Below are 27,224 nucleotides of genomic sequence, written 5' to 3'. Positions count from 1 at the left end.
AGACGTCAGATGCAAGCAAGATGTCAGAAGCAAGATGTTAGATGCAAGATGTCAGATGCACGGTGTCAGATGCAAGATGTTAGATGTCCGATGCAAGATGTCAGGTGCAAGATGACATCAGATAAAAGCACGTGTCGTGTTGGTCAGCGGTCTACTTTCTAGAAATTACAGAGTTCAGCAAGATGGCAAGCGGCGCGAACGAAAATAAGGTAATGTAAGCCAATATTCACCAACATAGAAACGGATTTCGAGCTCGTTGATTAAAATAACACAAATATGAGATTGTGTGTTCTATAATAGTTGATTTTTTGCCTGCAAAGACCTGTTATGTTTCTGAATGAAGCTCTTTCATACGCATTTATGCGATGTCATATGAAAGCGGTTTTACCACTTCGAGCCAAAGGCCTTAGATCACAGAAAATTTAAGTATGTAACAAGGTTCGTGAAACTTGTATTAATCATTCACTGACGTCCAAGAATAATACAGAATCCCTTTTGCGTTTTATGAGTATATTTGACACAAGATAAGAACAATCTTTGCTTTAGTCCTTCGCTTTTTTGCATTCATGTAGCATACCTGTCAACTCTTCCGCATTAGGCGGGAGTCTCAAGATTTTGGACCCCTTCTCCCGCTCTCCCGCGTTGAGCACCAAATCTCCCGCTTTTTAGCGATTTTTATCGCTTCCGAAAAATTATTCCATAGAAAATCGCCATTTTGCCTATTTTCTATTAAAATATTTGAAACAACAATTCCCTTGCGTAGCGCAATTTATCTAACACCCTTGTGAGATCTATAAGTGGATTTGTTCGCGAGAGCTTTCTATACGGCAAACGCCTGCAAGGTTAAACCCACCCCTCCCCCCAAAAAATGAATACACCCCACCCCTCCCCCCAAAATTCTCAAGCCTTGAGATTTTCGGAGGTTGACAGGTATGATGTCGATGCCAGTATCTTGCCTATAGGAAATCTTGTACCCATTGCATGATAACAATCACAACGACTACAAAGGAATTTGTGTTTAGTTTTCCTCGAAGTCAGTTTTTCAGACTCTGAGCCACTCATTCACATATAGAGGGAATGAAAATAGCAGGTTCGATTCAAATTTGAGCCTCAATGTTACCCTGAAAAATGCAAGAGAAACAAACAATATGTATGTAGTTTTATTTGCCGTGAGTTAAATTTGCAAATCATAGCAATGAATTATATTTTTTCTGTGTGTTTGGCATATATTCTTCTCGACTTCTCGCTTCTTAGCTATTAACCTAGAGTTTTAAATACAAGTTATAGTACTTATCAGTGACAAAATAAAGAATAGTTTCAAGTTTGAGTGATCGTGTGGAAACCAATATCTTTCTCTATGACATCAATCTTTATTTGTCAATGATCCTTATCATGAAACACGCATTGCTTGGTTGTTTCTTCGTTACGTTATGTTCTTGTCTTCCTTAATACTGTGGAAACAGTGGGTGAAAAGCTTTCTTTACTGGCGAAAACAAGAAGAAACACACACCTCGAGTGTCGGTAGTGAATGATTGTGCATATTTTAATTTTAGTCCTCCAATCAAATCGTTCGCAAGACAATGGTGCTATTTTAAAAACAATCACTTTGGTTGCCAATGGGGCTTTAAGCATTGTGTGAACTAATTGCATTAACTAAATTTTCAGGGCCTTTTTTTTTTGGGGGGGGGGGTTGTTTTGTTGTTTACTTTTACAGGTGATTTTTCACATTGCAATTTCAACAACTTTCTCTAATTCTGCCGGAGGTTAAAATAATTGGGCTGCTGGCTGTTGGATAGGTTTTTTTTACCTTTTCTGTCCTAAACTGTGTATACATTTAAAGTTGTCTGTCCTTAACATTGTATACATTTTAAGCCCTTTGTACTTAAAGCCAATGGATCCGACTTCACTGTCACCAATCAAATCGTCACTGTCACCAATCAAATCGTTCGCAAGACAATGGTGCTATTTTAAAAACAATCACTTTGGTTGCCAATGGGGCTTTAAGCATTGTGTGAACTAATTGCATTAACTAAATTTTCAGGGCCTTTTTTTTTTGGGGGGGGGGGGGGGTTTGTTTTGTTGTTTACTTTTACAGGTGATTTTTCACATTGCAATTTCAACAACTTTCTCTAATTCTGCCGGAGGTTAAAATAATTGGGCTGCTGGCTGTTGGATAGGTTTTTTTTACCTTTTCTGTCCTAAACTGTGTATACATTTAAAGTTGTCTGTCCTTAACATTGTATACATTTTAAGCCCTTTGTACTTAAAGCCAATGGATCCGACTTCACTGTCACCATCACCATTGGTTTCTTGGGCTGAAATCGTATGCAAATGAGATGAGTTAACTTATAAATCTGCTTGAATCACAATGAATTCCAATTCCATCCTACAACTAAAACAACTCAATTCTATTTTTAAAGGATAAAATAACAAGGGAAAGTTGTATTTTAAAATTATGAGAGTTTTGAGCATTCAAAACACAAACAAAACAGCATTGTAATGCAAGTCGGATCTTGGACTTCAACAGTGGATTATATCACGAGTATGAAAGTTGTGGTTGTTGTCCTAAACAGGACTTATTTTTGCAGACATTTTGTCCAAGACAAAGTCTGGGTAACAGATCCTAGGTGGTACCCCTATACCCAAACAGGGGCTGCGTAATCCCCCCCCCCCTCGAGGAGAATTTTCAAGTATGGTCTCAGCTCACATTATATTATAATACAGTGATTGTATATAATTTCAGGTTGTAACAATTCTTTGCGAAGAAATTCAAGCTGACGATTCTATAATTCAAAAATTTCTGTTGGAAAAGGTATGTTTACATTTTGTATAATAATGTGTAAAATTTTGATACAAAATATAATATATTCATATATATATAGCCTATTTCAGAAATTCTGTCCCAACTATATAAGTATATTGAGTTTCAATAATATGGTGCACTACACCCTGCAGTTATATTATTTCTATCTTTGTGAACTTTCATTAACCATTTCTAGCCATCTTGACTTAGCCAAAGTTGTTACTTTGCACAGAAAAATCAATTCTAAGTTGGCCAGGAAACGCAGCCAGCCATACTTATTTTTAAAATTTGCTCCCAACAATTATAATATAAAATCTTGCCTTCAACAAAAGCTTTTAACCGCACTTGTTTGAATATCACTGTAAAAGATTATCATTGTGACTATTTCTAGCTATTTCCAGCTATAGTTTGTCTTGATTCTCTAGGTAATATTTATTAGAAACAACAACGTAGTTTACAAGGTCCGAGCTGTGTCAGCCATGCTTTCATGAGTGCCTCCTATTCTAAGCGACGTCACGTAAAACTACAAGAGACTGTCAATCAACTATCGTGACATAGTTTGTTGTTTTGTTGCAGCAGTAAAACCGTGTACTTTATCAGTCATAAAATGATTTTGACCGTGTGGCTCAAAGCTTGTTCATTCGTGAATTATTTGACAAATATCCATGGGTATTATTATTGGGTATCTTTTTTGTTAACAAGCAGCCGGCTGCCGGTGAAGTCGTCTGTTTTCATGTCTTTGCCGGCTCTTTTTTTCTGTATTTTCCTTTCATAATTTGGGGATGAAGGCTTTTTTTCGCCACCAAAATCTGGAAAGCCGGCAAAATCTAGCAGATTTAAAAAAGTTATTTTGAACCCTGGAATGTATAAAACTCCGTGCATTTTCGTAGATCCACCGCATGGATCCACTCCTTAGTTAAAATATCTTACATTTACATCAAAGTTTACTACTACTACATATGGATCGATTTCGTGAGACGCAAAACCGTCACAGTCAATGTGCGCACTTCATTACTTTTTGAACCTCTACAAGCCTGCCGAGTTGCCCACTTTAGAATTGCTAAATTTAAGAAGGAACTTACGTCTATGCCTACACATGAAGACATCTCGTTTTGAACTCATTGTCCCTGTCTCTACTTTTGCTTGGTGAACTACCTCTTTTACAAGGCATTCACCAAAGGACATTCTTCCCTTTTCCTCCAATTACATCTTCTATCATTCTCTCCCTGTTCATTGGCACTTCTTTTCAAAATGGTTTTATTGTGCATGTAAATTATTTGTTTTACATTTGGCATACAGCTAAAGCTAAGTTGCTGACAGTAGGGACACATATCAACTAACTTAAGGAACTCTCCACCTATGTTAGTCCTGTCGAGTTGAGCACTGTTTTGGCCCCCGGTGAGAGCTTTTACCCAAATATATATTATTATTTATCTAATACAGCTGTTATCTGTGTAGATCAGCCCCTTTGTGGAAAATACAGCAATTGTTTCTATAGGCATTTAAGTTTATTTTAGCCCTTGGGGGAGGGGTGAAACATAATGTTTAAAAATGGCATATGTCTAATAGTTTTCCTTAACTTTAACTCTCTTTAATAACCTTATTTTTGTTTCAGGTTGATGACAAAACTGTTACATTGCTAAGCCACGAGGATCTTAAGACTTTAGGTATTGACTGTCTTGGGGACAGATTATTAATCATTAACCATTTCAAAAACTCTGTTCGTGAAGAAAAATTGGAACGTGTGCGGTCCCTCTTAGATGCAAGCAAAAAAAGGAAGCAGAAAAGTACTAATAACGCCTCAACGAGAAAGAATGCTCCCACTCTGACGTACTACTTTGGGTGGAAGCACTGGAATGAGTCTAGAAAGGAGTATATCCAGAAAAAGACAAATAATGGTGGGGGATCCAGAGAGTGCAAATTACCAAGGAATGCTTCCAAAGAAGAATGTATGTCGAAAGCGAAAGAGTTGTTCTTTCCTGAGGGTGAGAGTCCGGAAGGTCGTCAAGAGCTTATGACTTTTAAGCTCACAGGAATTGAGAAGGAAATTGATGATGATTTCAAGTACGAAGACTACAAGAGAGACACGGGTCTTTCAAGGCCAAGGCTGTTCTTGTGCAGTCGTCGACGTATCAGGTGTGGCCTACAGTTTGAGAATAAATTAAAGCGGTGTTACAACCACAAATGCCATTTTTCATTCTTTTTAGATAATAATGATAATCTTTTGGGGTCGCGTGGTTCGATGGGTGCTCGGAATGCTTATTAGTTGTCAATCAAACGAAAAATGTTTATTACAGTGTCGTTTGACAAATGTCACAATTGTTCTATCATTCAAACCACCCCCGATTGACAGACTTTCCTAGCCAATTTAAATGAATGCGTTAGTGTCGACGTTGTAAGTGATTATTTATCATTGGCCATTGAAACGTTTACGGGACGTCGAAGCATTTGATTGGGTAACACCCTATGTTTAAGTACACTTTCAAGTAGAGTCAATTATGTTTTGTGTTTATATGACATGTTGGTTCCAAAGTACATCGTTTGTCGCGGGTTAGAAATATTCTTATGAAAAACATTTTCTCTGATCTTATAGCTGCGGCAAAGCAAACAACCTAGAAGACAGTGACAGTGACAGTGATCTTCTTAAATCAGTATTTGATAGTGGCTATGCAGACTCTGAAGCAGGACCTTCTTTTGAATTTGACAAGGCAGCTCTCGCGGACATACTAGGGACAAGTAGAGAAGACAACCAAAGTGAATTGATCGGCACATCTGAGGAGAGAAAAGCCATTTTCAAGGAACAGCTAGAACAGTTAGAGGAATCAAGCAGAATAGACAAGGAAAAAGATCGTCTGCGTCTAGAAGAAGAGCAGGAACTAACCAAGCAAGAAGAAATACGCCAAAAAAGAAGACAGCGAGTGCTTGATGAACCCGCCCCTGGGGATCAGTCGGTAGAGGTACGTATACGACATCCTCGCATGGGAGTCTTAAAGAGAAGGTTTCACGTAAGATCAAGTGTACAAGCCGTCTATGATTGGGCAGGGTCGGTTAGTGCAACGCCTTTGTACTTTCAGCTATGCAAGTATCCAAACACTGTTATTTATCCTTCCGATGAAATATCACAAGCATGCAATGAAATCCTTAATGTGGTTTCAAGAGGACAGCCCGTGCCTCTTTCGGTCGAAGAGGATTCTGTGACCATCAATGACGGGCGAAAGCTCTACATCGATATCGATATGGATGACACAATACCAGATGCTCTTCATATCGGGCTATCTGATACACCACCACAAATGCTGTTGGAAGACGACGAACCAATGACGGAAGAAGAAGCCATTGCCCTTACCCATTACAACGTCTTAAACAAAAAAAGACAAGAAGAATTGACCAAGTACTTCAAAACAAATATTGTGGAAATAGATAAAGATCACATTGTTGAAGAGATTCTGAAACTATACAAAGACACGTCGCTACTGCAAAACTACTTAGAAATTGAATGTGGACTGACTGCCACAGGCGATGGAGTGCTCAGAGAAATGCTCACGAGTTTTTGGGAGAAATTCCTGATGCGAAATGGCGAAGGAAGTAGAGAAATACCCCTTCCACTTGGCCCAAGCATTGCACGCGAAACGTATGAAATACTTGGAAGAATTTATCATCATGGATTTATGCTAACGGGAAGCTTTTCTGTTACAATTCCCAGGGCGTCTATCCATTACGCCCTGTTTGATTGCGTTAAGGATGAATGCCTTGAAGAGTCGTTCCTGAACACTCTCCCTGCCAAGCAACGCGAAACACTTTCCGCTGCTCTTTCCAGCAAATCAGCTGCATCATTCCCTGATAAAATTGTGTGCGATATTCTTGAAGATTATGGCAACATGAGATGGCCGTCCCAAGAGAACATATGTTCTATTGTCAAGGATGTTGCCGTACATGAGTTGGTTGCTAAGCCTGCAATGGCTTTGCAGCAGTTTCGAAGTGGAATGGGAGAGTTTTGGAAGGATGTGCCACCGCAGGAAATTGATGCAGTGTACAAGCTGTCTCAGCCAACCTCACGTAGAGTCAAGGCAGCCCTTAGAGGTAATCCTCTAACCAAGAAGGAAGAGTCTGTACTGAGATGGCTGAAGTTGTTCATTGATGAGTGTGGCGATAAGATGCTACGGAGGTTTCTGTTTTTTTGCACGGCATCAGATAGCCTAGCGCCCGATAAAACTATTCAAGTTCGCTTCGAGTCAATGCCAAGTGCAGCAATCAGACCGAAGGCGCAGACATGTTTCCGAATCCTGATCCTGCCAACCAATTTCTGTGGCTATGCAGCATTTCAGGCCAACATGGACATATACCTGACTTACAGAGACGCATGGGAAATGAAAGACTATTAAAGTTGAACGGAATTCATATATATTTCTTACAGTTCTGGATGATGCTTTTGAAGTAGAGTTTTTTGTTGTTGTTGGAAAGTCTGCCAGCAGGCCAAATGTGAACTACCACGTTCACATGACTTTGAAATAGCTTCGTCTATTACCTACGTCTATTGCATGACAGACAACAAGAGGATTTGTTATATATATTTGTTACAGTTATGAATGCCTCTGCCGTTCATTGAAATAGCTACGCACATGTCAAATAGCTACGTGTATTGTATGACTTAAAACAAAACAGTGGGTGTTACTGACAAAAGAGAAGCTTATGTGCGAGCTTTACATCGTTACTAATAGTTACTATAGTAATTTTTTAATAAAAATTTCATACATCATATTGGTACCCGGTTATTTAACATTCTTGCCCCCCCCCCTCCCCCACACCCACACACACACATCTCTGATTTTTCCTTGAAAAACAATTTTCGCTTTTCTTCTAAGGTTTTCGAAATCCTCATGACATGCACGTCTTTAATTATGGTGGTGCAGCCCCCTTGACGCTGAACAACGGATTCCAGGGCTGTAGCGGAGAAGCACGTCAACGTAGTTTTTTGTAAAACCCCTTTTTTTCACATATCGAGGAAAATAGGCATCTGCGCTCAAAAACAAGGAATACCCGAGGTGTATAACCTCGATTAAGGTGACAATGACAAATTATCGAGCGGGTGAAAATAACTCATACAGTTTTGCAATGATAAAACGACATGTTGTGTAATAGCTGCGCCCCCTCCCCCCACCAAAAAAAAATGTGTGCCCCAGCACTTATGAAAACCCACTTTTCCTTAATAGTATCGCGAAATGCAAGGGTGTTTTTAGTACCATCTTACATTTCACGCTAAAAGGTAGGATTAAATATCATCCATCTTCATGACCTGTTCCTGTTTGTCTGACTGATATATCTAACGTTCCCTAAGATGTCGAGCGATGTTTGTCTAACGACAAGTTTATAACGAAGCTTCCGTTAAATGTATAAGATTAACATACAAATCTTCAGCTTCCACGACATCATTCGGCATTTGTAAATTGTGCTCTTCCATGAGCATCTTGAACATATCAGATAATTCCTCTGTGCACCCAAATGCGTTTAGCTTCTTGCACAACTTTTCTGCTATAAAAGTGGCATCATCCAAGTCAATGCAACTTTTGTAATCTTGTGTACCTAGAGAAAAAGAACGATTCAAACTGTCAGTAAAAAAAACTATCGAAGTTGATTGGCGAACCACAAAGTGAAATTAGGAAAAGGTAAGTTATCGTATAGACCGTATACGGTTTGTTACTTCACCTTGGAGTGATGGAAGATTGTACAATACATCCGGCCTTCCGGGTGGGGTTTCCTGATTGTGATAAGGTCTTATTCTGTGAGTGTTCCAATGCTTTACAACTTTGTCTAACTCATCTTGAATTAAACCCTGGTAACAGAACTTGAGGCTAGAGCTGATAAAAAAACCATAGTCAACGATCCTCTACACATAGAAATAGAGGAATTAAATAAATGAATTCGACATAGATGAAGAAACATAAAATGATAACGAAATGGATGAATAAAATTAAAAGCGGAGTTAAACTCGTTTTTTTTTTCAGTCCCGTTAGGTCTATACAACTTGTTGGAAGCAACAGAGTCAGATTTAGTAGTTACACTCGAGAAGCAAGATAAAAAATGAAAATGCTTGCAATACAAAGGTCGAGGTTTGTGAAGTGCTCGATATGTATGGGAGAGGGATTGTACAGAGTAGGAGAACATAAATACTGGTAGAGCATTATTGAGTTCACTTATATAGGGTTCTGGTTTGTTCCAACATACAGTACTTACCACTGCACCAAGTCGTTATCATCAAAAAGGCCCCTATCCCTCAAGTCCTTGAAATAGGTTATCCAGAAATCTGAACTACTTTTTCTTAACTGAGACCACCTTGCTTCGATCCGCTGTAATAAAATTTATATATTTATATATATCCGCTGTAATAAAATTTATATATATATATATATATAATATATATATATGTTGTGGTTTGAAATGTGGCATGGTTTGAATTTTTTTCAAACTAGCTCATTTTTGGATACCTAGCATTCTAAAAGGGATTTTATTTTTGGGGAGTCATTAATAAAACAGGGGCTTGGATTTTTTGGGGGTTGGGAGGTGTAACTAAAAGAACTAGATAAAAGATTATGCAAATATCCCCTTTTCAAACCAGTTTTAACAATTTCAAACCAAGAAACATTTCAAACCACAACATATATATATATATATATATATATATCTGCTTGTCAAGAAAATTACGAATTAACTATGCTTTTTAAAATACGTACCTGATTTTCAACCGATGTTCCGTACTGAAAATTGCTAACTGCTACTTCGTCATTCAGACCAAAATGAAGGAATACTTGCATCACCTCAATGTTAACATTTTCTGTTCCATTATCAGCTCTAATGCGCCTCGGCACTCCTAACAAAGTGAAGTGATTTTAATAAGATAAGTTCTAATTTAGGAATATAAAGGGGCCTGATAAATAATGTCTAACTTTCCTTTAATCATTCTAATGCAACCAGCGAAGTAGTCGGCCACTATAGCGGGGTCGTTGTTAGATGATGCCACCCTCAGCCACATAATTCGTCTGGAGTACCTAATATGAAAATAATTTTTACGATTACTAGAGGCTGCTGTCATACAGTACGAACAAATTTTCCTCAATCACCCCTGGTTTTTGTCTGTAAACTCAAAACTGGTAGGTCCCGACCGATCCACACTGGACACACCGGACACTTTCGCTGTTTCTCCTAGCCTTGTTTCGCCCCATGACAGGTAAACCGGAATCCGGAATCCATGAAAAAATGAGACTTGGTATCCGGAATCAATGCTACTGTAATCCAGAATCCACACACTAGGATCCGGAATACAAGACTTAAGCTATGAAATCCGGAATACAAGAATCCTGGACAACAAAAATGGAATCCTGAATCCACGGGAAAAAAACCACATGGAATCCGCAATCCTAGGATTCGGTATCCAGAACCCTATTGAAGAACCTGTCATGGGGCGACTTGTTTCAACTTACCCGTCAATGCAACCATGGATGCAAAATCCAAACGGCTTCAGCTTATCGTACCCATCTATATGCCAACAGTAGTTCGGACCCTAAAATATTGAAAAAATATTTTGTAGTCTATTAACGTGTTCATATCATAGTGCTGGTTTATAAGAAAATTTTGAAAAGTCATTGCCGTTTGGGGCTCTGTCTATGGGCAGATTTGACAGATTTCGCCGGCAACTCGATGCATTGCCGCATAGGACCCTTTCCGATGACTAGTCACTCTGTTTTATGTTGTTCTTCTGAAACCCGAAAAGTCAATATCCTGAAATGTTGTGGAGCTTAGCAGTTTCAGGATCCCTGTTTTACAAGGTTTAATTATAGTGTATGATCTCGAATGATCGGAGATCGACCCGTTGTTATGATCGCGTTTCTATTTCGTACTTACTTGCGAGCGGTAGGTCCGTCTTAACAGTCTGTGAGATTTCCTGCGTTCTGTACCTTCTGGGTCAAGCGTTCTCAACGCAATCCGTACAGTTTCTCTGAAAGTGCATGGATAACATCTTTCAAATTTTGTTACTAATTTTAGTGCTTATTTTTACGGTGCGCAATTGCTGTACATACCTATTAATTTGTAGATGGTAATCATTTCGCAGTCTCTGGTGCATTTGTCTGTAACCAATGCAGTTTCCACTTCCGAATAGCTCATTCTGTATAGATAAATATATAATGTTATTAAACGAAGGATTCCATATTGCATTGTTCTTTGTACATGATCTCAGGTAGGTTTTAGCATTTGGATACGCAGACATATCTCAAAGGGTGCAAAATAGCTAATTTTAGATAAAAAAAAACATCAAGGCCAAGCTTAGAGGCTATATTTTTTTAGTTTTTGAATCTCCTTACCTCTATCATGCCTATGACTGTTACGAGGTCAGGTACCCCTTCCCTCCTCTTAAGGTTCATCTTACGTAGAAGTCGTTTCAAATGTCGGAGGCTTAGCATTGTTAAAAAAAGTTTGCCAATCGCATTAGCAACTGTAGCAAAAGGCGTTCTTATAAATCACAATATTCACTATAACATTAAGAAGCATGAACTCACCTCAGGGTCTCGCCATGATGGACATACAATAGAGCTAACATTTCCTTGTATTCAAAACCTAAATGAAAGTACTTCTTAACAAGATCATTTCCTACCAACTGCTGTCAAGGAAAGCAATTTTCAGCGCCTATACAATGCAAAATATTAAGGAAAAGAAATTACAAGACAAAAAGATACGGGAAAGTCCCTGTTCATTAGCAAATGCTGGCAGATAATACGACATGGCAATGACTCTTCTAGGGAAGGCTCCAAATGATCCACGTGTTCGTACACATATCATATCTGACATCTTGCATCTGACATCTTGCATCTGACATCTTGCATCTGACATCGTGCATCTGACATCGTGCATCTGACATCTTGCATCTGACGTCTTGCATCTGACATCTTGCATCTGACATCTTGCATCTGACATCTTGCATCTTACATGTGATAATATCGTGCATCTTGCATCTGACATGGCCCCTATGGGCTTCCGTAAAAAACTGTTTGGCTGTTGTTTTTTTTCAAATAGTAAGAGAAGGATTTCGCAGTGTCTGAAATATCATTTGCTAGATTTTTTTCCAATGTTTGTGAAGTAGTCGTTAAAGGCATTAGAAATGGCTGTTGGGTCCGTAAGCACCGAGTCACTAGTTATAATTTTACTCGGAATGGAAACCGGAGATGCTTTAAGAGTGATTATTTGCTTTATACCTTTCCATATTTCTTTAACGTTCTTAAGATGTGCTGAAAAATAGTCTTCATAATATTTTTCCTTGCTGGCCATTAATAGACGTTTAAGTTTATTTCTGTATAGTTTAAACTTATTATGTATAAAGGAATTCTGAGTATTGAGAAACTGTTTATAGAGTTTATTTTTAATAGCAATTGAGTGTTTGATGCCTGTTGTGATCCATGGTTTGAAAAGGAATTTGATTTCCTTTCTAGAAAGTTTTTTTCAGGGGGGCGTGTTTGTCAATAATCCTTTCTACTGAAGCGTAGAAAGAGTCAAAGTAGTCGTTTACGTCTTTACAGTGCGAAAAACAATGCCCCCAGTTTATGGCCTGCATATCATGCACTACCGCGGACTCGTCATATTATAGTGGTACTGTAAGTATAAGTTAGTAACTTTTCTCAAAACAGCATTTTTTACCATAATTTTTTTTTCTTAAAATGTATCTTACTTAAGTAAATCAATTAAAGAACAAAAAAAATGCAGTCGGTTTCTTTTTTAATTTTTGAAACACAATAGAGATATTTTAATTTGAGCCATTACTTGTGCAACATCGAAACTTGATCGGTTCCTCATTCATATGAATAATATTTGTCACATCTCAATAATGACATAACACATAAGTTAAGTACTATTAGTGTAAGTTCCTACTTTCCTTTGAGTTATCAATTCAACAAAAACACATAAATTATGCAAAAAGCAAACGCTGCCTTCATTTACGCACAAATCCTCCAACTTCATCCAAACTGAAGACACTTTTCCATTCTTCTTTGTTCTCTTCAAACTTCTGATAAGCTCGTTGGCTCGCCTCTCTGAAGGGCTGTTTTTCTTCGTCATTCATTGAGTGCCACTTTTCTGTCAACTGCTCGATCCAAGATGCCAATGACTGGCTTGATTGCTTCGGGAATTGCTCTTTCGCCGCTTTCACGAAATACCCAAAGGCTGTGATAGGTCTCTGAGGAAATTCAAGCCGTTTTGAGAGGTCCATCGAGGCGTTAGCTTCTTCTGGCCGCATTTCTTCCTGGAGAGTTAGGTGAATCCTCTCATCGTCTTCTAGATTGTTCTCATAATCTTGAAGCTCAGATTTGTACAGTTCTAGAAGACTGAGATATTTTTTCCGGTAAAAATCTCTCTCTTGAAGGCTAGCAGTTTTCCATTCATCTCCGAGACGTTGTATGATTTCACTAGGCTTCACACCAGAGTGATTTTGTAGGTACTGTTCTGCCTTTTCAAAATAGTACAATGTAAAAATTCCTGGAGGTGGTTTCGGTTTTGGCGGGATTTCGCTACTAAAATACTGGATTTGCTTGTACATCAGCTTAGCCGGAGGATATCTCTGTCGAATCAAGGAATTACGAAGAAAAATAGGTCCAGTAATCATCACTGAAAGCGGTAGACGGGTAAAATAACTACGAAAAGATTATTATGCGAGAAATAAAAATGTCGCAAGCTCTCCGATGAGGCCTAAAGAACAACTTTTTCAGAAAAGCCGACGTGCGCGGGACCTTTGCAGCGCGGGACCGGGGAGCGGGTACCAAACAAAATGAATAAAAAATACCCTAGATACAACAGCGACTGCTTGGAGTCTACATAATAAAGCCAAAGACTCGTTAGACCTTTATTCGTCACAATTACGAGAGAAAATCCTCTTTTCTCCCCTCAAACTATACCACAGGGTACCCAGCCATAATACTTGTGTCTGTCAACTTTGAAACGAGGCTTGATCAAAATGGCGGCCTTCAAACTGAAGGTCTTACAAAATTGTTGCTCATTTTCCAATCGTTTCTCCTTGTCCTTTCTTCGAACAGCTAGATATCAAGCTGCATTTCGTAGATGGAGTCACAAAGAATGTTCTGTCGAGGTTGAAGTTGGAGGAAGGTAAATTGTTTGATTTTATTTTTGATTCCCAATATTCGCGCACTAGTTCCTTCCGTCTTTAAATCTTCATCGTATTTTATAGCAAGTAATGTTACTTTTAATTCATCTAGGCAACTAAAGTTCTCCACAGGCAAACTCGCACTGCTTGCAGATGGATCGACCGTCACTCAGGTATTGTTTTTTACTCGCACGTGGTAATGTCAAGTGCTGTAGGCCAGTGCTGTGCCGTAGATGCCTAAGTCCTGGCAAACCACAGGGATCCCAAGCTCGTAGTTTGTTGTTTAGAGTATTTGTAAGAAATTCACACACGAGGCTCATCTAGCTATTGAAGTAATCATTTTAATAACCTCTGTCAAATATTGAAAAAATTAGCTTCCTCTAACTCATTCTACATAAGGCCAAGAAAAAAAAATACATGTTTATTGACCCGCCCGCATCCTTTTTCGGGGCCGCATCAAGAATTTTTGTATTTAATTATTTCAGGGGCTCATAAGTAGGGGCAATAAACTTCCCCATGTTCTGGTACTATATAGGTGTCATGGCGTTTCCTAGTATCAGGCTATATTTAGACGCGCGGATAAGCCAATCAGATTCAACCTTTGTGTCAGCATTTTGGCTGAGCTCAACTGCATGTGCAGTCTCAGACAAAAAGCTATGTTCTCTCTTCGGTACTTTGACTTTTTGTTACTCTCTTCTTTAATATGAATCCAACCGTACCTATGACTTTGAATTCTAGCTTGCAATTCTTTTGGTAAACAAACAAAACCGACGGATGATAGATAAAAATATATTCTTCCTAACTGCAATTTGCACGTGCAGCCTAACATCACATGCGCGTGACCAACTTCAAAGTAGCTGATTGGCCCGTTCGTGTGCGCGGGTCTAAAAATAGCCTGATCCTAGGAAAAGCCGTGACACTTATATAATACAGATGATTACCCCTACTTATGAGCCCCTGATTATTTCTGCTGCTTTTTTGATTGTTTGTTCCTCAGAAGTTCAAATTTCATGCGTTAACGGTGCCTGGGCACTGAAATAAAAGCAGACGTTCCCGTTTCAAGGCTTTTCTTACTATTTTTTTTACTCATTCGCAACATCTCGGAAATTTCCTTTGTAAATCGTACAAATCTTTGATAAACCAAGAAGAAAAATAAATAAAAAAATAATAAAAAAATGGCCGCATGCTCCCTATTTTGTTCTTATCAGGACGATAAACATGTTATTATTTTTACTTCCCCTTATATATGAGAGGAAAGCACAGCTTGGTTTAATTCGTGAGCTTAGGCTCTGTGTGGCAAAACAAAAACTGATTAAAAGGTTCATTGCAATGTTAAAATCACCAGTGGAATAGCCAGTGTTAGCTACATGGGCTTGATACCATCTCCAAAAAGAGTAAACAAGATTTTGGCAACCATGTGTGTGTGGGGGGGGGAGTGGGGAACAAGAATTTGGGAATATCTACTGTATATATCATGGTGATGTTTTGATGTCTTGCCTGAAGAAGTCTCAAATGATGAAGACAAATGACAGAGACAAGTACCATTTTTTGTGTGTACATAGATATCTGTAAAGATGTGTCTGTACATGTGACTAATAAATATCATGACTAACAACATGTTTGTGTCAAGTATGAAGACACCTCTGTACTAGTTACAGCAATCTCATCCAAGAAGCCATCAGAAAATTCCTTTTTGCCTTTAGTGGTAAGTGATTGAATCACACACCCAATTGTTTTCAATTGATTGCCATTACAATGTCTTCTTCTGTGTGCAGGTCATGGGTGATGAAAGCACAACACAAATTGATTTTGTTTTATCTCCAACCCCCCCTCCCCCCTCTGTCTCTCGTTCAAAGGGTACTACAATTTTAAATGGTTGCCATTCATAAAAATATACTTTTTTTCCTACCGAGAAAATTAATGCCGCCCATGCAGGTGATCCAGGATCTCTCTCCTTTAATTTTTATTAAAGAGCAACAAGCGATTTTCTAGAATAGTTATTTCCAAAAATTGTTATTCAATTGGAAATGATCAAGACCCAGGGATATGAGCCCTTTCAAGTGCTAAAGTTTTTGACTTGTATACATTTGACCTTTCATAACAGCTCATTTATAATGCCACATAATCTTTTTAGCAATTTACAAGATATACTTAGAATAAAATGTGATATGGAACAAAATGAGTACAATAGCAATAACATAGATATTTTTATGTGGTTTTATGGGACATTTTGGTAAATAATGCACTGTCTGGGCCTGGACATAATAAAGAATACAATGTCCGTCTTCAACATAATACAATGCCATGGCAACCGCTGAGACCTTCATTGTATTGTGTCCAGAGCCCTGGAAGAACGATAAATTTCAACCTTGTAGCGAAAAATTGCATTTATGTGGCATATAGGATTTTGAAGGGAAAAGCTGTCCATTTTCTGCTGAAATGTTTCCTGAAGAGTCGAAGTTGTGATTGCCAGCCTGTGGACCTTCCTGCACTGTTGTCTTTTATTACAAGTGGGGAGGAACCAGAAAACAAAACCTAAAATGGAACCAGATCAATCTATGACAACAACTTCAAGAAATTGGCTTTATGACAGATATATATATATATTTGGTACACAAAAAAAGGATGACATTCGATACAAGAACAATGTGTCTGGTTTGCCCGTAGTTTAATGCCTACTCCCACTACCCCTCAGTTAAAAAATTTTGTATGCTGTCGGGGCAAGTTCCTCAATGTGCTTGTTTTTCTCTAGGTTGACTACAAGGAGAAGGCTTCTGCAGCCTGTCTTATTCCTACCACATTCCTGAGGAGGGATCTGCTTGCTAATGAACGGGAGATACTGGTCTGTAGGAGAATTGGTAAGTGATTTAGAAAAAGAGAAGAATGGTGTTTTTCTTTAGGAATATTAATACAGTTTGATTTGTTCTAACTTCATAGGACTGTACTGTATTCTGATTTTCTTTCTGATTTTCTGAATTTCACAAAAGGACAGAATGAAGATACGCAAATTCAAAAATTTGACAGGTTAAAAGGGGAAATTGACAGGTTAAATAAGGCAAAGCTTCATGTACCATGGAAACTAGTGAAACATTTTTTATGAGAATCTAACATAGAATGAGCAATGTGATTACTGTACAGTACATCCACAAAAGAGCCTCTAAGAACTGTTCTCTGTGCAATCTGGGAAAGTTCGGATTAGGCTTCCACAACATCGTCACGGTATATTGCAGCCCCATTTGATTGGTTGCTTAGTACGCTGCTCCCAACTGGTCTGGCACCCATTATCTGAGTGTCTTGATGAATCAATCAAATCTTTTTTTTGCAGATCGTTCTGTGAGGTCTCTGTTCATGAAGGGTTACACATATGACACACAGGTGATGAATTGATCAAAGGACCTTTCCTCACTGGCTCTTGCCCTGGATACATATTTATTTGACGCATACAATTTCTTGCAACAAAGAGTAAATGTAGGGTTTTGATGTAAAAAAATTGCTGTATCAACAGATCATATCACATCTTCTGGCCGCTGACCGGTTCAACAATCCCGATGTTGTGGCTGTGAATGGAGGTAGACACCCCTCTCTTCTACAGTTTGTGTGCTGAGTGTTTTGCTTAAAACAAAACTTGGATCAAATTCTGCTTCCCATAAATGTTAAACAGTGGAACCTTTATTTTATGATACTGGATTTTGCTATAACCTGGATGACGTTCCTATCTCCCAGCGGAAATATAGCGAAATGTATAAGAAATTATCTCTTCCTGACGATATTGGATACAACAGTATTCTCAATTTTATGATACAAATCTGTTCTCCCGTGTAATTTTGACCTCTCCAAAATTACGCTATGATACAGATTTGTATCGTAAAATCAAGAATATTGTTGTATCCAATATCATTAGATAGAGGTAATTTCTTATACATTTCACTGTATTTATACTTATTCTGTCCATCAACAAAGAGAGAAAAACTCTGCACAGTACAGTTAATTGATTTTTTTTACTTCACAGATCATGTTAAATGCAGTCTTGAGAGTAACTGTACAGATTTACACAGAGTTTAGTTATACAATATAATTATCATTTTGTAAAAGATGATAATTAACCCGACCTCGCTACAACAAAATTGTCAACGGGCTTTCCTTTATACAGGGCTTCTAGAATTATGTGCTTGTGCGAAAGTGCGTAATTTGGCTTTTCCGCGTAATCCACAAATTTCCGCGTAATCCAGCATAATTTGGCTCAAATTTAAAAGACAAAACATTTAGTTGCACAGCTAATGTGTTCTTTTAGGGTTCTTACCTCTATTTTTTGTAAAAAAGAGAGATATTCTTCGTAAGAGTGCGATATTTCGAACTGAATTTCGAAAACAAATAAAATGACTAGGCGTTATTTCCTAAAAATCGAAGGCCTAGGACTAATTATAAAATACCTTTTTGGCTAGGAGCCAAATGAAAACTTGCCTAAGAAATTTTCACACAAAAAAAATAACCTTCTAAAGTAACAGTTGATATTCCGTGTAATTTAGCACGTAATTCAGTAAAGAATCCCACAAAATTTTGATTTTTAAAGAAAAATGTACTGCAAAATCCTGCGTAATTTAGCGCGTAATGATTGATTTTCCACGTAATTAAGAGCGTAATTTAGCAAAGAATCCCGCGTTTATAACATAAAATCGAGGACCTCTTTGCAACGATACCTCAGTTTTACAATACATTTTCTTTCCCCAGATGGTATTGTGGTATGGTGTGGTGATTATTATTAGGAGAGAAATGTAACGTCACCTATTCCCAATGCTTGATTAGTGAAAATTGTTTGTTAATTTTATTCTTTTACAGCATCTGCATCACTTGCTTTGTCTAGTATCCCTTGGAGAGGACCTGTAGGTAATGAGCTTAAGATCTTTTCTGATTAACATTATTATTTTTTTCATTACTTTGTCATGCTTTGGGTAGACACCTGCTCAGTTCATTTCTGTTATTCAACAAGAAACTGCTTGATGTTTGCACAACAATACTGTACTTATGAACTTAAATACATATTATTACAAACAGTAAACAAGACAATAACAGATACTGTAGATTGCCCAAATTTGCGGAATTTCAAATCTCCTAGATTTTCACAGTCCCCTGGAGTCCTCTGAAAGTCTAAAAAAATTCCTAAAAGCCAATAGGAGAAAACAAGTCTTTTCTAATACACTGGGTCTATGTAGGGGATGCTGGAATTAGGGAAATTGATGATTGAAATTGAGGTTTGGCACTTACAGGGAATTGTTTGTCTGATGTGTTTTTATTGGTCCATCTCTCTGTAGGAGCTGTGAGAATTGGGGATGTTGATGGTTAACAAGGTTTTGGCACTTCCAGGGAATTGCTTGTCTAATGTGTTTTTATTGGTCCATCTCTGTAGGAGCTGTGAGAATTGGGGATGTTGATGGTTAACAAGGTTTTGGCACTTCCAGGGAATTGTTTGTCTAATGTGTTTTTATTGGTTCATCTCTCTGTAGGAGCTGTGACATTTGGGGATATTGATGGTTAACAAGGTTTTGGCACTTCCAGGGAATCGCTTGTCTAATGTGTTTTTTATTGGTCCATCTCTCTGTAGGAGCTGTGAGAATTGGGGATGTTGATGGTCAGCTGGTGGTGAACCCCTTGCGCCAACAGCTGGAGCATAGTCAGCTTGATCTAGTCGTCACAAGCAGTGAGAGCAAGATAGGTACACATTCTTGTCACAGTCAGTCTTATTAGTCTACCACAACGTAATATGCAATCTTCTTACTCTTGTTAATTGGTGACATTATGGTGCAGATATAATTGCTGCAGCACAGAGGCATCCAGACGTTTCGTCGTCCATACACCAGTTCATGCATAGCAAAACCAGTTTATCCATAACCATAGCTGTTCCATCCATAGATGTAATATGGGTTTTGTTATTATTCTAGTGATGGTTGAAGGGTTTGCTAAAGAGGTCCCTGATGAGAGACTTTGTGAGGCCATAAAACTTGCATTTTCTGAGGTGAGCAAGTGGAATGAAGTATAACAATGTCTAATTTGCCTTTAACTTATGAGTGTGATATTTGAGGGAAATAAGACTACCCACAGGACAGTGCCAAGTGATGGCTAAAGGCTGGTCTTTTAATGCAGGTTCACAAAAAAGCAACGAAACTGAAGATGGGAACTACAAGAAAATTTGCCAACAAATATCAAAGATAATAGTTGGCTTGTGCGATCGTTTTAATGGAAAGCTTTTGATTTTTATGCATTGTTGTTGTTGTCGTCGTGGGGGCCTCAATGTAATAGTGAATAACAAAGTTGCGATTGGAAAATGAATGCCACAACCGCTTCACTAAAGTGACCACCTTAAAGGTATTAAAACTACAATGTTCGGCTGACTATTATTCATTTTTTTTCAAGTTGCTGCCTCAGTCAAAGAGGTTGCTTTATATTTTGAAAGTGTCAGCTTTAATTAGAAAAGGGTATCTGCTTTTGGGATTTACACTCCTTGCAGAAAATTAGTCCCAAATACTGTATGATATATTTCATTATTATCCCGCAGGCCCAGCCAATCATTCAAGCAATCAAGGAGCTTCGTTCATATGCAGGAAAAGAGAAAAAGCATTTCGACATCATATCTCCCTCACAACAGCTCAGTGATGCAGTTGAAGAGTGGGTATCTTACAACGTGATTGTATTCTCTGTAGAAATGTTATAGAACTTTTTTGGATAAACTATTGAAACTTTTCTTCAATTCAACAGATTTGCTGCCCCAAAGCTTGCTGATATTTTTTCTAACTTCGCTTATTCCAAGGCAAGTATTTAATACAGTTTTTTGAAGGGCATTTCATTCGTTAATTCACAATCTCTAGTAAGAGATTCACCTTTAAAACCTCCAATGTTTCTTTTTTTCAGCTTCAGAGAGATGACAGAATATTTGGACTTAGAGATGAATGTGTAGAAATCTTTCAAGGTACTTTACTGTCTTTGTAAAACTTGTTCGCATTCTTTACCTAACTCATCAAGCTTGTTGTATTGTACTATATTGTCCAGATCAATTCCCTGATTCTGGTCCTGGACTCATTGAACAGGCTTTCAATGCAGTCAACAAGTCTGTGTTCAGAGCAAATATACTGGAGAAACTGCAAAGGTAAAAGCCTCCAGATACATAAAACATCAGACCTATTTTTTAATGAAATGTTTTTGCTGCATCCCAATGTTACTTGCTCTTCCCAATGTCTTGCAAAAGCAAGGCCACACAAAAATTTTGTGGTTCACATTTTTAACAATTGGAGAGGCCTTGCAGTAGGGATGGAAAAAGTGTGATGTTGCATAACCTCACCTACCTTGACATTTAAATTAACACTAAGTCAGACAGGTGAATGTTCTGTGTGTTTTAGTGCATTGTTTCGAAAAGGTTTTATTTTTGTAAGTGAAATCGTGAAATGGAAGTGTTTCCAAAAGTTTTCAAGTAAATATTTATTCAATTAAGGTTCCGTGTTAAACTGGAGAGTCAAACACCAAGCACTGTACACTCACCTTTTTTGCTGTTTTCTAGATGTGATGGTCGCAAGTTTGATGAACTGAGAAGTATTGATTGTGACATCAACTTATATAAAACCCTTCATGGCTCATCCTTATTTAAAAGAGGAGAGACACAGGTTTGTTACATGTTATGGACTTGTCACTTTGTAGCTATTACAGTATTTTTTTCAGAATCTTGAACCCTTATTGCCTATAATAGTCAACTGTTTTAGCCTTATGTACATGCTAAAAAATAAGCCTACAAAAAGGCGTACATGTAGCCACTGAAACAACTTCAACGTCTTTTTAATGTACAGTTATTTAGTTATTTAGTTATTTATTTAGTTATTTAGTTATTTTCCATTATTTGTCCACCTCCCATCATGACTACAATAACAGCAGATGGCCATACAGTGCATGAGTTGAAAATGTTGGTCTTATTTGCACCTATGGACAAAAACAATATTAAACTGGAATTGAAAAGGAGGAATTTCCATGTTACACGAGTATTCATGCAAAAGCATGTAGCATCTCAGAATTTCTTAACCCTTTCACATCAAGTCTGTTAAATTCCTTCCAAAAGGTATTTTCAACTGCAACGTTTGGATCTGTCGGTTCTGCAGCCAAGGTGGACACTATATCTGAAGCTGTTGGGTAAAGAAAAACTACTAAAATGTTTTTGTCGTTTTAGATTGCATTTCAATGCTAAAATGTATTATTTGGCTTATTTTTCAGGGGCAGCAAAGAAAAGCAGTTTATGCTGCATTATGAGGTATAGATATAGATTATTCATTTCCTTTTCTTAATAATTTCGTAACAATTGATTAAAAATTGAGACTTTTTCTCTTTGTTTACAGTTTCCACCTTTCTCTACAAATGAGGTGAAACAGAGGCGAGGAAGCTTTGATCGTCGTGAGATAGGACATGGTAAGACAAACTATGGTGATTATAAATTGTAGCCATGGGATATGGTTTTAATGATGATGAAATCGTTGAAAAGATGATAAAAGTGGTTTAACAAACGTTTTGATGAATATTGTGGAGCAAAATGTTAGTGTTGTTTGAAGACGTAGATAATTTGTGGATGTGTTTTGAAAAAGTGATTTACTTTGTGGTCATTGGCGTAGCCAGGATTTTTAAGAGGGGGGCTCCCAAAAGGCCCTTCGAAGGCATTTTCTTTTTATTTCAGGTGTCTCATACATTTGCTGTATTTATGGCTGCTAGAAGGAGGGGGCCTGGGCCCCCTGGCCACCCCCTGGTGATGATTATCCAACAAGAATTGCAAGAGTTGCTTCAGTGTATGTATGGAGTAGAAATCATACAATTATCATTTGTGTAATTCCAGGTGCGCTGGCAGAGAGAGCTCTCGTCCCAGTTCTCCCTGATGAGCTCCCTTTCACGTTACGTTTGACGGCCGAGGTTCTTGGATCAAATGGTATGTTATCGTAAAACGTTTTTCTTAAAATGAACCTTGCACCATCTTATCATCAACATCCTTGGGCCTCAGCCCAGATGGCACACACTATCTCTCTACACCTTGCATTCTGCCATTTGGTATCTTTTGGTAACTTGTTTATTTGTACTCAGGCTCGTCATCCCTTGCCTCGGCGTGTGCTGGTAGTCTGGCTATGATGGATGCAGGTATGGTAATTCCCCTTTATCCTCTTTGTTTTATCAGGATTGCAGCTGTTACAGACGTTAAGGCCCTGTCACACGTACGTTTTTTCTCTTGCAACCTGTGTAGCAAAAAAGTAATGGCAAGTCGCCTGCGTGTGACAAACCCTTAGCAACTTGTTTTTCATTTCTCAAAGTCGCACGAAATGTAGAACGCTCTTCTATTTTCCTCTTTTTAAACTGCGAAATGTTGAGGTTTTGGTCATCAGAAGTTTCAAGGTAAAACATGTGCCAGTCAGGAAGTCATAAGCCCCAAAATGCTTTGCAGGAGTTCCAATCAAGTCACATGTAGCTGGCTCTGCCTGTGGACTGGTGACGAGCTCTGATGCTGAAGATGCAAGCAAGAGAGATATTGACAATTACCAGCTATTGACAGACATATTGGTGAGCAAAAATGCTTGATGATTTTCAAATATATGTCATCATCATTATCTAATACTAAAGCTTAAGTTTGGGATGTTTTTACGTCGTGTTGTGGTGGAAAATGGCTGAAATGTATCTGATATCTCGCATTTTCACGTACTGCTATGATATGATCTGATTCTATTGTTCTCTTCCGTAATCGTCGATGTTGTTGTCGATGCTGCTTGGCGTCCTGCTTGGTGTACCAGCAGAAGAGCTTTTCATTTTATTAGTAACTTCCTCGCTCTATTAATTGCAGGGCATCGAGGACTACTTGGGAGACATGGATTTCAAGATCGCTGGTACAAGGCAAGGAATCACTGCCCTTCAGGTATGTTGCTCTTGTATGCTTGTGGATTTTACCACACTGCTTGTTATACCACCATAACTCGGAAGCCATTTAGCTTTAAAACCTGTTGGGTTCCCTGGCTAATGTGAGAGCGGCAATAGCTTTAGGGCTTTGAAAAGATAAATTTCTATCTAAGACACAGCTAACAGATTCATTACCAGCTAAAGCACTTAATTAACACCACAAAGCTCGAAAACAGATCAAACCGTTAGCGTGTGCTCCCTGTGCCGACGACATGGGCATAGCACTCCCAGATGACCCAGGTTCTATCTAAGGTCATGTCAGCTTTGGATATGTTTAAAGGTGTAAAAACCTGGTTGTCTACACTGGGGATTGTGAATCCCTCGTCTTCTCAGATAGGGCCGTTAAGTGGGAGGCCATAGTTTTATCGCACATCACTGACCTGTATTGGAAAAAGTAAAAGAACTGATGGGATTGTGGCCCGTTGTTTTTTCTTCATTGACATTGTTTGAATACTGGCACTCATTAATGGAATTGTGTCGAACAGTCCGTATCTAGGTATCTATACAGGTGAAGATTCTGCCACATGCGTAGCGCATGTGATAATGTCTCGCGCTATATTCAAAATGGTAATAGTACGAAACACTTCCCATCGTTTCATGGTAAAAGGAATATAAGATGACTTCTTGTCTGTTATTGCTGCACCATAGGCTGATTTCAAAGTTCCTGGTCTTCCTGTAGCCATTGTAGAGGAAGCGATCAGAAGATGCTCAGGTATTTATTACCAACATTATCATCATTACCATCACCATCACCTTCACCAGCACCATTACCAACACCATCAACATCATTATCTGCGTTTACCTCATCATCATTATTATCATAATGATGTTATTAACCTGCTCTCCTTATATAGATCTTCTTTTTATTTGTAGTTGATCGAGCAAAAGTATTGGATGTTATGGAAGAAGTTATCCCAATTGCAAGAGAGTTCAAGAAAGACAATATTCCCGTGTCAGGTATTATCGTTAAGTTCATGGTAACAAACAAACTAACAAATGAAACCGTTTTACTGATTATGCGCTTTTCTCGTACGAGACTAGGATTTAGTTTAGTTATTGAGAGTATATATTCCCCTCCCAACCTGATACTTCAAACAAGATTATACCCCTAAAAGCCTTGAAAATGTTATAAGCAGGGACGCTGTATTCTTGCTTTGCATGCTTGAAATTTTAATTCCTTTTTTTTAAGTAAACGTAACAATATTGAAGCTCTGCGGGTTCAAGGTCGGACCCAGGATTTCCAAATAAGGGGTGGATAATGGTCAAATAAACGGCTTACTGTATAATTGATCCAATGGTTCTTGGTAGGTCACATAGATCTAACAATACTATATTAATACTATATTATATCATATAGATCTAACAAGCTATATTGGATTTGTCACGTCAGCAAAGTAGGCACAGCAGGCTAAGACTATCCAGGATATCCACCCAATCCCCCCCCCCCCCCCCCTTTGTATCCGCCCCGGGGGCTGTGAAGCATTGACCGAGAGTGCAACCCTATCTGAAATAGATGCATTCGTCCTTTGTAGGCTAACGGTTCTCATGATTACGCCACCCCCTTGCCTTTCAGGGAGTGTCCGGGTGCCTCTGAGTAAGCGTGGCAGGCTGATTGGGACAGGAGGGATGGTCATACGAGCGCTTCAACAGGAACTCGGTGAGATGAAACACAAAATACATACCAATACTTGACTTTCTTGCTGTGCCCGAAGAAGACAGTACTCTTAACAGGTGCGTTTCCAGGGGGGTGGGGGGGTCTGAGGGTTTCCGGACCCCACTCTGCTCATATGATGATATCAGTCCCACTCTTGTTGACACCTCGTTGATAGTTAAGAAGATGGTCAGTTTTGTGTGTGCATTTGGATAGAAAAGTTTCTAGATGGATCTAGTGACCTTTTACCAGATTTGAGAATGCGTATTCCATGGTAAGTAAATTACTACTCTGGATCCCACCCGCGTTTGTCTCTATACACGCCCCTGCTTAAGCCCCGTGAAAACAGCGTCAACATCAGCCAGCATTGCTGCCCCCGCCACGCTTGGTTGACCACAAGACATGGGAGTGTAGGGAGTATAGGCAAACTACTCACGGCAACAGTTGTAGCGTTTTGTGCTTCATAGTCAAAGAAGTCTTATTGTTATCTTTAACTTTGACCAGTTGTCGCATGTGACATACAGTTAAACAGATCCTAGAGTATTCTAAGGATCTATGCTGTAGTCACCTTGTCATGCAGAGAACGTGCTTTAAGGTGATGGTCAATTACCGCGCCATATATGCTGCTTTGCAGCCCCTCTTAGGCGTGCCAGACACTAAAGGGCCGTCTACACGGGCAATTTTTACTTGACAAGAAAAATTTACTAGTGTAGACGGTGAAAACTGTCAAGACTACTTTTTCAAAAGCTGGCGATTTTGCTTTTACTTGACAAGTTTTGATTTTGTAGATGTGTAGACGCTCAAAAAGTTTTACTTGACAAGTTTTTCCGATGAAAGTAGTTCGTAAGCCCCTTGATGCTAAATGCTTGTGGGCTATTAAAAACGCTGTTGCTGCCACGGTCTGTGTATTTGTCAGAGGCACCATTTTGTCCCATTTTGTGAGGCAAGCTTTGTTATTTTTTGTATCGCCTCCGTCTAAAGGCATTACCGGCTCATCGAACGGAAAACTTGTCAAGTAAAAGTTGCTTGTGTGGACAGCACCTCTACACGAACGACTAGAATTGTCAAGAAAATACTGTCAAGTAAAAATTGCCCGTGTAGACGGCCCTTATAAGCGGTTGCTAAAATAGACGCCATTTTACGCTCGCAAAACAACCATTTCTATTTAGCTAATCCAAAGAGTAACGGGTCTTTGAGTCGCTCACTTTCAATCGATTTTAAAATATCGGACTTCAATCTTAGGTGGCTACTTCAAAGTTTATTGTGAGCTGGTCTATTAATACGATGTTAATATGGCGTTTTCAGGCGTGTCCATAGATCAGGTCGAGGAGGAGGAGTTCTTGGTGTTTGCGCCTGATCAGACTACATATGACGAGGCCATCTCTAAAATCAACGAGCTGCTTGTGGACACTAGTATATTTGAGGTGAGCACAATTTCTGCCATTTAGAGCAACCAGGAGATATGTCTATCAAGTCGGTAAGCCAGTCGGGAGATATAAAAACAATATCTAGCAATTAGGCCATCTTTAAAATAATTGAACTGTTCGTCGAATTTTCGATGGAAACTCGTGCGCGCTCAGGCTTTTCGCGGCATAATGACAACAATGAAAAGCAAATTATTCAGCGCTTACGAATCAACCAGTTCGTTTCTTTCTCAGAAAGGGCTATATTAG

General features: G+C 38.7%; 4 protein-coding genes across 10 annotated transcripts; 2 read left to right on the top strand and 2 right to left on the bottom strand.

The window, feature by feature from the left end:
- The first annotated feature begins 84 nt into the window (after positions 1-84).
- Positions 85-7,559, top strand: LOC125568317. Its single transcript, XM_048730296.1, has 4 exons — positions 85-209; positions 2,744-2,812; positions 4,419-4,939; positions 5,397-7,559. Exons 1-4 carry the CDS (start codon positions 183-185, stop codon positions 7,183-7,185), a joined length of 2,406 nt encoding a protein of 801 aa, XP_048586253.1. The 5' UTR covers positions 85-182; the 3' UTR covers positions 7,186-7,559.
- On the bottom strand, positions 7,358-11,717 carry LOC116609194. Of its 7 annotated transcripts, none has more exons than XM_048730302.1 (10): positions 11,530-11,717; positions 11,353-11,443; positions 10,876-10,961; positions 10,700-10,799; positions 10,279-10,358; positions 9,749-9,846; positions 9,532-9,668; positions 9,035-9,147; positions 8,507-8,658; positions 7,358-8,383 (listed from the first exon to the last, which is right to left on the bottom strand). In XM_048730302.1, exons 3-10 carry the CDS (start codon positions 10,917-10,919, stop codon positions 8,169-8,171), a joined length of 939 nt encoding a protein of 312 aa, XP_048586259.1. In that variant the 5' UTR covers positions 10,920-10,961; positions 11,353-11,443; positions 11,530-11,717; the 3' UTR covers positions 7,358-8,168. The 7 variants fall into 7 exon arrangements, with proteins under 7 accessions (XP_048586259.1, XP_048586261.1, XP_048586260.1 ...); XM_048730304.1 differs by having other exon boundaries at positions 10,700-10,793; XM_048730303.1 differs by lacking the exon at positions 11,530-11,717 and having other exon boundaries at positions 11,353-11,494.
- An 828-nt stretch (positions 11,718-12,545) lies between these two features.
- LOC125568319 (high mobility group protein B3-like) lies at positions 12,546-13,589 on the bottom strand. The gene has a single exon (XM_048730306.1). The coding sequence runs from the start codon at positions 13,443-13,445 to the stop codon at positions 12,777-12,779; it is 669 nt and encodes a 222-aa protein (XP_048586263.1). The 5' UTR covers positions 13,446-13,589; the 3' UTR covers positions 12,546-12,776.
- A 181-nt stretch (positions 13,590-13,770) lies between these two features.
- Positions 13,771-27,014, top strand: LOC125568318 (polyribonucleotide nucleotidyltransferase 1, mitochondrial-like). The gene is made up of 25 exons (XM_048730297.1): positions 13,771-13,942; positions 14,053-14,113; positions 15,571-15,645; positions 16,693-16,798; positions 17,266-17,315; positions 17,446-17,509; positions 18,777-18,824; positions 19,540-19,650; positions 19,877-19,950; positions 20,491-20,600; positions 20,691-20,742; positions 20,844-20,901; positions 20,982-21,078; positions 21,487-21,589; positions 22,036-22,106; positions 22,188-22,224; positions 22,310-22,379; positions 22,798-22,887; positions 23,040-23,093; positions 23,395-23,510; positions 23,788-23,859; positions 24,549-24,612; positions 24,774-24,857; positions 25,474-25,557; positions 26,857-27,014. Exons 1-25 carry the CDS (start codon positions 13,794-13,796, stop codon positions 26,997-26,999), a joined length of 2,043 nt encoding a protein of 680 aa, XP_048586254.1. The 5' UTR covers positions 13,771-13,793; the 3' UTR covers positions 27,000-27,014.
- Positions 27,015-27,224: the final 210 nt, after the last annotated feature.

The sequence above is a fragment of the Nematostella vectensis genome, chromosome 7 (genome assembly GCF_932526225.1).
Source record: "Nematostella vectensis chromosome 7, jaNemVect1.1, whole genome shotgun sequence".
Taxonomy (NCBI): domain Eukaryota; kingdom Metazoa; phylum Cnidaria; class Anthozoa; order Actiniaria; family Edwardsiidae; genus Nematostella; species Nematostella vectensis.
The sequence above is the reverse complement of the archived record's forward strand: the minus strand, read 5'-3'. Positions and strand labels throughout refer to the sequence as shown.

Bases quoted from the DNA above. Each gene is read 5' to 3' on its own strand.
- LOC116609194 (XM_048730298.1), bottom strand. From the start codon at position 11,063: ATGTCTGCGTATCCAAATGCTAAAACCTACCTGAGATCATGTACAAAG. The intron at 10,359-10,699 runs GTAAGTACGAAA...TCAATATTTTAG, and splicing joins GACGGACCTACCGCTCGCAA to GGTCCGAACTACTGTTGGCA. The intron at 9,669-9,748 runs GAAAGTTAGACA...TCACTTTGTTAG, and splicing joins TTGCATTAGAATGATTAAAG to GAGTGCCGAGGCGCATTAGA.
- LOC125568317 (XM_048730296.1), top strand. From the start codon at position 183: ATGGCAAGCGGCGCGAACGAAAATAAG. The intron at 2,813-4,418 runs GTATGTTTACAT...TTTTTGTTTCAG, and splicing joins AAAAATTTCTGTTGGAAAAG to GTTGATGACAAAACTGTTAC. The intron at 4,940-5,396 runs GTGTGGCCTACA...CTGATCTTATAG, and splicing joins TGCAGTCGTCGACGTATCAG to CTGCGGCAAAGCAAACAACC.
- LOC125568318 (XM_048730297.1), top strand. From the start codon at position 13,794: ATGGCGGCCTTCAAACTGAAGGTCTTACAAAATTGTTGCTCATTTTCC. The intron at 17,316-17,445 runs GTGATGAATTGA...CTGTATCAACAG, and splicing joins GTTACACATATGACACACAG to ATCATATCACATCTTCTGGC. The intron at 22,107-22,187 runs GTAAAGAAAAAC...CTTATTTTTCAG, and splicing joins ACTATATCTGAAGCTGTTGG to GGGCAGCAAAGAAAAGCAGT.
- LOC125568319 (XM_048730306.1), bottom strand. From the start codon at position 13,445: ATGATTACTGGACCTATTTTTCTTCGTAATTCCTTGATTCGACAGAGA.